Source organism: Hibiscus syriacus, unplaced genomic scaffold, assembly GCF_006381635.1.
Source record: "Hibiscus syriacus cultivar Baekdansim isolate YM2019G1 unplaced genomic scaffold, ASM638163v2 tig00116962_pilon, whole genome shotgun sequence".
Classification (NCBI taxonomy): Eukaryota; Viridiplantae; Streptophyta; class Magnoliopsida; order Malvales; family Malvaceae; genus Hibiscus; species Hibiscus syriacus.
The window spans coordinates 4,055,304-4,067,395 of NW_024063488.1; the positions used below are offsets into that span (position 1 = coordinate 4,055,304).

At 36.7% G+C, this 12,092-nt stretch overlaps 1 protein-coding gene and 1 pseudogene across 1 annotated transcript; both read right to left on the minus strand.

Moving 5' to 3' along the window:
• Positions 1 to 1,771: 1,771 nt before the first annotated feature.
• On the minus strand, positions 1,772 to 6,595 carry LOC120190423. Its single transcript, XM_039193507.1, has 4 exons — positions 5,121 to 6,595; positions 4,163 to 4,956; positions 2,583 to 2,639; positions 1,772 to 2,167 (listed from the first exon to the last, which is right to left on the minus strand). The coding sequence occupies exons 1-4, from the start codon at positions 6,073 to 6,075 to the stop codon at positions 1,922 to 1,924; spliced, it is 2,052 nt and encodes a 683-aa protein (XP_039049438.1). The 5' UTR covers positions 6,076 to 6,595; the 3' UTR covers positions 1,772 to 1,921.
• A 2,331-nt stretch (positions 6,596 to 8,926) lies between these two features.
• LOC120190245 lies at positions 8,927 to 12,082 on the minus strand (annotated as a pseudogene).
• Positions 12,083 to 12,092: the final 10 nt, after the last annotated feature.

Sequence of the window (12,092 nt, forward strand, 5' to 3'; positions counted from 1 at the left end):
TCTTGAATTTATGATTCTTCCATGTCAACTATCCACTTTCGCTCTTGAATTTGTGATGCTGCCACCGATGTCAACTTTTAAGGGCTGAAAGTAGAATTTTAAATACCTAGAATTCTCACTATTTAAATGAGTTCAAATAGGACTTATAAATGAGATACGGACGGCATAAGATCCACCTGTGGTTGCCCGGATTCATGGTGAGCAAACCCCAGTAGTGATTGGCGACATCTTGTAGGCGTCCAAGCCTTGTAATCAAATCTAACAAAGTTAAGAAGAGGAAAGAAAATTTACTAAAATAGCATGTCATGAAATTGACATTTCTATAATTTTCTCTCTGATGATACAAATGAATTATCAGCAAAGTGTACCATCACTTTTACGAACAAGCAAATCAGAATTCAGCTTCATTAACAGTTGCTTTTCAGCAAAGCCTCCAATAGCTAAACAGGAAAGGGGGGGGGGAACTTCACGTATACAAAAAATTGCTCAAGCACTAAATCCTAACGGCTAACGGCAAAAAGTTGTGCTGTTCCTAAGGTTTTTGCCTTAAGGTCAAAGATTCTATACTAATATTTGATAGCAATTCAATCGTTTTGATCAACAAAAGGAGATATAGTGTGCGGGAGCAAATCATGGGAGATCCGAAACGGAAGCTGGCAGAATTAAATTTAGAGGATGATGCCATCACGATCGTTCAACAAGGCGATGAGGAGGGAATATCTTTCGATAACTGTCCGGTGGGATTCTTCTTGACTTCAAGTCAAATAAAATTGCCATTTTGCCACAACTTCACTGACGGCTTAAAGATGCTACACAACTCCATATTTCTTTTGCAAAACTTTCTCCACGTCAATTTTGCCTTCAAGTCTGCAGCATAATTTTACTCACCACTAACACAACTCAGTCTCACTTCCCAATTACGCTCCATCAATGTAACAATATGTACAAATGACCAATTTCTCATAAGTTCTCTATAATTCCGTTTCAAGAGCTAAACATGAACCTATGACTTTAAAAAATCCAAATCTCCAGTTGGCAGAGTTATCTCGTCCCAAACCTCCATAAATAGTCAACCTTGTGTTTTGATTTCTTGCTCCATCCGTATTAACCTTTACCCAATTTATCGGGGGAGGAACTCGTTGCCGAGAACTTGGTGACTGCGTCGATGCTCTGCTTCTTGCCACCCGTGTAGATGCCACGGCTCTTACTGCCTCACTTCTTATTCTATAGCTTCATTGCAATATTCCTTCTGATTCTAATAATTCAGGGTTAAAAAATCTTTTTTTTCCTTCACAACCATAGCATCCGAATTAAAGCAGTGATTGTTAAATTTATTAACTTAAATAGTGATTATCAACGTAATTGTTTTAAATTTCTATATTACAATAATATTATTATTTTGATCATATTAAAATTTAAAATTCTAAAAAAATAATTTAAATTTAACAAATTGATGTTAAATCTTTAATTTATACATAATACATAAACAATTTATGGTTAACAAATAAAAAATATATAATATTTGAATTTAAGAAATGGTTTCTGTTGTTTTTTTTCCCCAAAATTGATTGATCAAACCATGTGATTTTGATCTTCCAAAGAGATTTTGATAAATCTTCAATTAATTTCTTTAGTGCCACAGCACATATTAAATGCATCTGAACAGGCTACGTATAATTTGCATGTATATTAAAGGAGTTTACCATTGGAAAGATTACAAAATTGAACATTGTTACTATGTACTTTCAAGTCTTCAAACTAAACCAAAAGGAAATATTGCGTTTCCTGGCAGATAAAAGCATAGCAAAGAAATCGTATGACAGATTGAAGGGGGTCCGTGACGAGTAATGGATAAATACTAAGAATTGAAAGCCAATTAAATAATGAGAATTGGTGTACCCAAAATGGACACACTAGAATGCTATTTGCTTCTCATACACTTGGTCAGAACCTCCACAAATCTCTTGTACATGTGCCTCTTCAGGTAATTTCCTTCTACCTTCTTTCTTCCTGCCATCCCCATTTGTTTCCTTGCAGATGGGTTTTCGAGCAAAAACCGGAGATTTTCGGCAAGAACTTGGTTCCCCGGGTGCCCCATGGGGTGCAAAAGCCCCGTCACATTGTGCTCAACTATCTCTTTTGTGCCTCCAGCATCAGTCCCTAACACCTGTGTAAACATGTATAGAAATAAAGGAAAATCAGTAATTAATATAACAAGAAAAGTGTGCGGCTTACAGTTTCTGGATACAACACATGCAGATAAAAAAACTGCATGACGTACGCACATATGAAGTGTAAACAAGATGAATGCCATGAACCGCAACACATCTCATATGTATATGCTAGACTTTCCTAATGGCGTTTAGGCGGAAGAAGATAGTGAAGGCAAATGGTATTATTGGATATATGATAAACCAAACTTTACATACCAGCAGGAAATGCAACCCATAGAATAATTGGATATATGAATAATGCATAGCAGGTGATATTCCTAAAAAGCACATGCTATCGCAAGCAATATAAGGTCCAATAACTGCCACATGCAGGCATAAACAAATGTGAATAGGTTACTGATTTCTTACCGGAAGACCGAATGCCATTGCTTCAACAGTCACTCTGCCAAATGTTTCTCCTAGTCCCTGTAAACATTTCATCCTTACATGTTTCCCTTTATCTCAAAAGAATCTTAAAAATTCAGAAATAAGTATGAGGTTGAATGTAACTAGAATATGAAGTAAGATTCATAATTAACCAGAGTTATATGTTTCAATAATGTCAGTCCAATAAGTTGTTTTCATAAAGAAAATCAATACGTTGAAATCACATTTGTTTTCTCCTCACCTACTCAGAAACAAAAACATGAAACAATCAAACAACTTAAGTGCTACAAGGAATCCAAAATCACTGATGTTTTGATAAGGTCTGCCACACCAACTAACCCATATGGGTGTTTCTAGCTACAGTGACGAAATTTCCTAGTTTGTAGTTTATTTGAACCAGCTCATTCATAAACTGATATATACTTGGTGAAGTGTTCCTTATCCAAGTTCTAGTAACTTGATTATCATCAGTCATAAATTGAAACCATTAGCAACAGATCGAAGACATGCAAAATTTAGCATGAAAGAACTTGGGAAGAAATCTACATTGAGCGCTGCCTAAATGGTTCAAGAATCAAGAGTTTGAAAATTCAATATCCAAGGAAATTGTGAAAATAACATCATAAATTTGCCACGGAGAAACATCATAACTTGATCTATTTTAGAAGTTGAAGAGATTCCGGGTCTAGTTTCTACAAGTTCTAAATTATTCAGGAATGTAATCGAGTAAGCAAATAAGCCACTCAGGCACTCATATCTATCAAAAAATGAGTCAAGGAAATGCCACATAAATACCAATTAGTAATAGCACAAGCCTTCTCTCCTCTTGTTAATTCTACACCAAAGGCTACCAGAAGTATGAAAAGTTCCTAAAAGGTCCCTACCATAATACTTGTGAGAACGCTCATAAAAAGCAGAGATTTCAAACCAGTAGTTCCATGTAAACTTCCAAGGCATTTTAAATTTTTAAATGTACACTAAATTGGACATTGTAATTTTATTTGTGAACTTTGGTACAAGGGATGAGAGGAGTGAGTCTAAGCTTATAACCTGATAACAAATGAGACAAAATGCTGCTATTTTTTGTCACTTCCCTCTTCAGCAATTTTGTGTGTACGTGTGTGTGTTGTATTAATCAACAGCATAGCAGTTGGAATACAGCTTTCCTTTTCCCTTCATTCAAAAAGTTTGACATACAGTTGCATATAGAAACAACAATGATATAAAAAATTCAAAACATTTTATGTGCACTACTCGCATTAACTCTACTATCAACAGTAACATGGGGTAACTTTAGCAATGTATTGATCAGATGAGGCAAATAAATGAATCTATGGAAGAACAATAACCGCTACTTCTCTATTTTACTCGTATCCAATAATACCAGTAAAGAGATTAATTATATGGAATATAGAGTTAATCAGACGAAAGGACTGATTATATGCAAAATAGTCCATCTGGAATGTAAGAAAACTAATAAGATTGACATTCAGATCTACTGTATAATGTAGAATAAACAAGAGTAAATTATGCTAATTTAATCAAGATAAATGATTAATCACCTGGGAGTTCATGACATAAACATCTGCTGCAGAATATAGTGAGGCAACCCGTGTAGTTGTAGGAGTCCAGAGTACAGACTGAGACAACTTTGCATGCTGAGACAAAAAGTTCAGAATTTCTTTAACATAAGGTATCTTATTGCTCTTAGATCCAACAGAACCAATAAGAATTTTAAGAGCTTGTTCCTCTGTTCCTTTTCCATCAAATATCTTCCTTCTGTGACTGTTGTTGACACCAACAGCATTTGTGGTGTTTACAGAGGAAAATTTGCCTCTTAAATGATGCTTTACAGCCAAGGTAGACTGATCTAGCCTAATATTGAATGATTTTTTAACTTCAGAGTCAGTTTGTAAAGGATATTGATCAATCATGAGGCGTGCTGATTCAAGAAGAATGAGCTGGCCCTTTCCAGCATTTATGCTACTTAGAGACATCACAAGCATATCATTATCTTTCAAACCCATCTCTTTTCTTACTGCAGCTCGCAACAACTGCCTTTTCTCTAACATATTTTCCGGGATGGTTGATGGAGTATTTAAAGAACAAGGAATGCCAGCTACAAAAGCCAGCTCATCATGAACAGCAAGTGGAACAAGAGTAGGCTGAGATCTCAGCTTAATATTTTCTTCTTGACACCAAGTAAGCCACTGTCTACTCTGCAATTCAGATAAGAAAATAAGAATTTTCACCCGGTTTAGAACAAGTTTTGACCGATCAAAGTACTCTCTTCTATTTTCCATGATCCACCAAGCAATTTGACTTCCTCCAGCTGGGAAATGTGCAATATATTGATCTGAAACCAACACATCACATGTAAGTTGAGCAAGATAACCTAAAGCTCTAGAAATGCTGCAACCATATATGTGACTAACTAAAGATGCTGCAACCTTATATCAGCTAATGATTGATCATCATATCTGCATAATAACTTAAAAAAATCGCCTATAAATTTCTCACCAATCCATGATGCACAGACTGCTGATCCTGCAATCACAAGGTCTGCCTTCATGGCAGTTTTGAAGCTAAGATCTGCTATGTCTTCAATCACTTTGATCCTTCTCCTTGCAAGCTCAGACATAAGTCCTCCCTTCTTACTCAGAACAACAGCAGATACAGAAGCTCCACAGCTCAAAAGTTCTGTTGCCAACTCCATCATTGAAATTGGAGCCCCAGTCATCGAGAGTTCATGAAATACCAACACTAATCTTCTAGACCAAACAAGGCGTGCAAAATGCCCCTTTCTATCACATGTACCAGATCGCTTTTCAGGACTCCACTCCAGAACTCTGTCCTCCACTGCTTCAAATGGACCAACAAGCAATCCATAAGTAGAATTAGTTTGTGGAATTTCTTGTTCCTGATCCTCTGTGTCACCAATTTCAATGTTCATTTTTGCCTTTGATTTACCACGTGTCTTGTGTAAATTACGTCTTGCTCTTTTATTCTTTTTCTTCCTAGATGAGACTTCTTTCCCATTCTTGGCTAAAATCACATCAAACTTTCTATCACTAGACACCTGAGTTTTATTAGTTCCATTATTCATCGCTACCAAACTATTATCAGCAAGCAAATCTCGCCGTGCATTCTTTTCAGCATCTACAGGTTTATTTCTTGGATCACCACTGAAACCCAAAAATTCCTCCTTTTTATGACCATGAACCCACCTGGACTGGACATAAAATCCAAGGTAAGCCCAAAGAGTAATCAAAAGCAACCAATACACTAATCTGTTGCTACTAAACCATTGAATGCCACCAACTCCACTTCTAGCTTCTCTTCTTGGCGTTCGGCTTGAATGCAGTTTCCGAAACGTAGGAGAACTCTTTGGAGATGATCTTCCTGACAGACTGGACTTAAGGCTACCTAGCCTCAGGGATGATGGTCCCTTGCTGACACTTTCCTCCATTAGCATCTGGCTATAGTTACTTCTGTCAAACTAAATCAACATTCTTCATATTTTAGAAAATAAGAAACAAGTAGCACTTAAAGATCCACTCCCGTTCTTCTAGCTCCGAAATGCTTACATGTACCTCGTTCTACAGGTTTTCTAAACTCCAAACCGACATCAACGAGGAAAATAAAGATTTTGTGTTTGTCAAACAACAGAATAATATATAATGCAAAAAAAGTAAAGAAAATATGGTTGGCATAGGTAAAAAAACAAATAAGTGAAAACAAACAAAAACCTGAGCTTATTCGAACAAATTAAAGCTATCAAAAAAATATGTTTTATATTTCAGACTAATGAAACGTTGAGAAGCGAGATCTCAATTTCCATTTGGTTTCTGCATTCATCAGAAACTAACGATTCAACTGATAAAGAACTAAGTTGATTTTTTTTAAAATATATCCGGATGTTCCAAAGAAACCTCAAATTTTCCAATTTTCGAACTAGATTCTTTCAATGATCAGAGATTTCCAAGTCAAGAGCAATCTTTGGGCAATAAAATCAAGAAACTGATCAACCAGAAAGCAATTCAGAGTGTTCAAAGTTCATGAAAAATTAAAACGTCATAAAAGAAAAGTCGATTTATCTGTTTACTAGGAAACAATGCGTAGACAAAAACTACATTCAGCTTTCTGTTTACGCTCATTGCCTAGTAGTTTCCTAGAACCAATCAGAATATTTCAAATTTCATACCACATTTTCTTTCTCTCGACAACCAAACCCATCTTAGCGTTTCTAACTAACTTGGCAAAGAATAAAAAAGAAAATTGACTTAGCGCCGACAACTAAAGCTAGAATCAAACTATTAACATTTACACCTGCGGGAACCTAAGAGCAGTAAAAACAAAGCACTGAAACTTTAAGAGAAAAAATATGTAAGAAAAAAATCTAAACATGAAAAGCAGCTAGCGGTTAGTTTACACTAAAAGAGAGTCGAAAGAAAGTGAAGAAATCACTACATTTTCTCATTTCTGATGTCCATAATTGATTGATCTGACTTCTTAGTTTACACTAAACAATAAAGTTGCAAATAAAGGGCGAGAGAGAAACGTATAGTTAAGAAAATTAACAAAAATACAAAATCCCGTAGAGAGAGATGTCCGAAGCGTTTCTGTCTTTTGAACGGATCGCACGTGCGATTAAGCACGTGTGAACTTTGGGTGGGTTTTAATGTAAACAGCTGTACCAGAAATTCCGTGTGCTCTGTTGTCCACTGGATCGTCAGATCACAGTCAGAGATGTTGTTTATATAAATCGAACGGTGGTTAAAGTTATGAAGGGCAATTATTATGAGAACACGTGGAATAAACAGAGCTCCACTTTTAGCATTTTTATTTGCTAAATGAACCATCATGATTAATGTGAAAATTATGGCCGTTGGATTTTTAAAAGAAGGTTTGAAACTGCTTTGATCAACGAAGGCTCACCAGACTACTGATCCCACTAGATTCATTTATTCATTTTTCAATCATAAAATGGCAATTAACTGTCAATCTAAAAAGTTTTAAAAAGCAAAAGAAAAATATAAATAGTTTTAATATAATAAAATGGCAATTAAGAACCTTGCGCTCTACCAACTAAGGTGGATGGGCCAACAGATAACTCTAACATTTTTTTTTAAAATAAGTAAATGAATTGTCATTTACTAAATGCAAGTAGCTGAGCTGTTCAACTATCTATTACCTCACGTCTACTAGAATGCAAAATGTTATTTAAACCAGCAACACTTTGTTAATTATCTTCCTGCCTACCTTGCACCAGTTTTAATCTGATACATTGTTTAACCCCAGTTCTTAAATTTTAATTCACTTCACATTCTTAAACAAAAATATGAACCTAGTAGATATGGGATTTAAATCAACTTAAAACATCAAAAGAAGAAGAAAAAAAACACTCGATCACCATTCACCTAATGCACTGATAAAGTTGAAGAATCCACTGGGCATGACCAGAGTCCCAACTCTGCATACTTGTCTGCAATATCTCAAACATTGACGTTATACACTCTCAAAACCAAGCTCAACCCATCAACCAGACAAGTATGCTTTCACCAAAGAGAGGTAATGACACCATCTGTGCAAATAAAAATATAATAAAATAAATAAAGTTCATCAACAATACAACTGCTGCGCAATAATGGAGAACCCCAACCAAAACTTCTCACAAGCTCCATTAGAAAATCAAGCCATAAGAAAAACCTGCAAGAAACTATAATAGCAGTTTCAGGAATTTTTGCAGAGCAAGCCAGAATGCGAGAAATGTATCACTTTCTCTAAATGTGTATCGGTACCGCAAATTTAAACAAGGGATTGCTACCCGTCAGCCACAATAATATTCTTCAACTGAATGCAGCTTAAGCAGGCGTTTTTCACTTGCAACTGCTAGAACAAAATTGGAAGAAAGAGAGCAAGATAAGTTTAGAATGGATGAACCAGGACACCTCCAATTAATGGGAGAAGATAATTACTGCACATAATATACCGACTCAGAACTCATTTAAGCACAAATGCCTAGAAAGAAAAATAACTTCAATACTGGCAAAATGAAACAGGGCCATGTTAAATCAATGAAATAGTCTCTCAAATGGCACCAACGTTAAACTACATAGATTATGTTATTGCTTAATTCTAACCTTTTCATATGTGCCAGAAGTGACAAGAAATATTCAATCTCTTATTGGGGGAAAGGAGGGGAAGCGCAGACATGTAAACTACATACTTATTTATGCTTTTCTTGGACATCAAACAACTTCCAAAGGAGAAATGATTACTAACTTTCTTCTAAAAGAACAGAAGATTATAGATCCCAATCATAATAGTGAGAGCATTTATTAGGGATGAAACATGATTTACCTACACTATCCCGGAACAAGTTGCAGCCCAAAGTGTTCCAGGTCAAAATCTGAAGATCACAAAGGGCCAGGAAGAAGGGCCTGCACCACCAAGTAATCAACAAATAAGAATACGAAACATCCACAAAGATAATAAGAACTTTGGAAATTTTGACCATCATCAGTTTTCATTGGGACGGGCTCCATCTTTAATAAGTACATCACTTGCTAAAGCTCATTTCCGAATATCTACATGGAAATGAATGACAATACAATTCAAGTGGCTTACATATAATAGATGATAGACACTGAAAAAAAAATTCCACCCATCCACAGAAAGACCTTAAGATTTTCAACTTGCCTGCGAGGATGCTTATTTGGGTTGCCGTTGCCCAAATTCATCACTCACAAGCTCTGCATAGGAAACTTGTTTAACTACCAGAATATAAGAAACAGGAAAGGTCTATGTTCAGAAATCTAAGATAAAGGCAAGATCATGGCTTACCAGTTCTCTTGGAGGGCTTCCAGTTACCAGCTAAATTTGAAGTTAATGTAATCTTTCCAGTTGGGAAGGCAGAAGGAAAAGAATGGCAATCAATGCAGTTAAAAACAAGCAGGTTGAGGCGACCAGAACCATGCTAAAAAAAACTTGAGAATCCGGTTGAAGATATCTGTCCTGATGGACGAGCATGATAAGACCCATCAACTGCAATATAAGATGGACAATATGTTGCCCCTAAAGCCCCAGCAGCACCCGTCAATACTAGCAGCCTAAACATGAACATTGAACATTCATTAATATGCTTTTGGCCCAGACAGATAAATTTATCAGAATACAATAATTAAGGATATGTGACCAAGGGAATTAGCATTGCATTGGTAGTCAAATAATTTTCCATGCTCTAAGAAATTCTTACATTACTCGTTCACTACAGCCAAATCTGTTGCAAATGGAGCGTAGCCATGAAAAGAACTGTGGGGGTCTTAAAAAATGACTCATACTATGTCAAATGGGGATATGTGACCAAGGGAATAAGCATTGCATTGGTAGTCAAATGGGGAGACGAAATAAGATCATCTTCATTTCTCAATGGGAAACAGATACAGTCCACAGGAGAAATAAAATACAGGGAAATAATTATTATACCATGTAATTTCAGAATTTCCCCTACCAAGTTGCGGCTGGGCAACATATCCAGGAAATGCCATGCCAATAGCGGAACACTAAGACCACCAGGGTGCTGGCCCCCCTGCATGTCAATCATTCAAGGGGGAAAAAGCATAAAATTGAGCTTATAAAAGGTTCAATAGCAAGAATTAGGGAATAATAGAAATATTGAACAGGATATGCAGAACAATAGAACTCAATCTAAGCAACCTGGTAGATAAAAGCTATTCCCTAACATCCCATAGTATTTTGAGGACAAAAAAACCCAAATGAGATCCAACCTCTAGCCAACCCAGGAAAAAGCACATCCCAAAGAAAACCTGCATCCCAGGAATAAAAACTCGATCTGATGTCTTATCTATAGTCAGATGAAAACTAGATCTAATATCACCTAAAACATTTAATGTAATTCTTGCAAAAATTCACACAAAAATGGGCCAAAGTATTTACTGTGCACAGTTCCAGATAAGGCAATTTCCCCCTTCTACATTTTACTTTTACAGTAGATACTGTTATCTAGACAAATTATTAAAGAACTACAAATATAAAAGGTTTACCCGGCAGAAAGGCAGGACTCCCAGTAGCTCCCATAATCTGAGCTCCACCATAAAGAAAAGAGCTCCTTCCAGCTCCTTGTGCACTGCTTTTTCCCTTGCTCACCAATGCACCCTTGGATTTATTTGTTTCTGATGATTCAACCTCCCCAGATTCATAGGAACTGACTGGCATGGCTGTTTTTGGAGGAGAGGAAGCTTGAGAACCAATACCAGGATGCTGGCCCAACTGTTGAGCAGTTGCTTGTACAGAAGAGAGAGCCCTGCCTTGAACAGGACTTCTCTGAACAGAATTCACCTGTGTTGGTTGAGGGTTTACTTGGTTCTGATGAGGAGCTAGCTGATAGGCCTTCTTTCCTGGGATAGCTACACCTTTCCCTTGTACCCGGTAATGAGAGAGTTGACCAGTATTACCCAATTGCACATTGGTTGAAAACTTCACAGAAGCCGACATGCTGGAATCATCTATATAAAGCTTGGCCATGCTGAGAGAATCAAGTACATTCTTCCCTTGTAATGAATTGGATTGTAACACAGAAAAATTCTCATCTGTAACAGAAGGGTGAAATTTCCTGCTTATGTTTCCAGCTTGCATGTCCTTCTTCTGAGTCGAAGTAATGTATTTGTTGGAAGACCCGGATGGATAAAAGGGTGGAGAAGCAGAACCCAAGCTTGGTTTACTAGCAGGAACTGATACAGTGTCTGCATTTGTTTCAGGTATGAAAACTCTACTTGAATTGGCTTGTGAAGTTCTCTCATGAGGCTTCCCATAACTAAAATATTTAACTACCTCAATGTCATGCAAACTTATTCATGGTAGGAAGACATAGAAAATTCAAGAAAACAAATGTGCACATCAATGCTCACAGTTTGTTTTGCGCCGGAGGTGCCTGACTCCTCTTTCTCGTAGTCGGTTCATACATCCTAGGTCCTCTCCCTTTTACAGCCTTAGAAGCATGGCTCCAATGCTCACAGTTTGTTTAGCGCCGGAGGTGCCTGACTCCTCTTTCTCATAGTCGGTTCATACATCCTAGGTCCTCTCCCTTTTACAGCCTTAGAAGCATGGTTCTGATTATTGCTTTTCCCAAATGCTTTGGGCCTACTTCCGGTAGAGTAAGCACTATCTGGATCCCTATTTTTACTCCGAGCTCGATATCTACCTTGAGAAGATCTTCCACCCTGAGTGTGGAAGAAAAAATATATCAGCAGGGAAAGAAAATGAAGATCAAATGATATTAAGAATGGAAATAAAAACTTATCATGCAAGTTGAATATGTACAAAACCCTTACATCTTCATAATGTTTTTCTTGTGAATTCATCTCCTCAAACTTGTCATGTCCCCATTTCCTATCATCTTTGGATTCCCACAATTTTCTTTCACCATGTGTTCGCCTAAAACAGATCAGGTTGATACACATCTTAGAAACA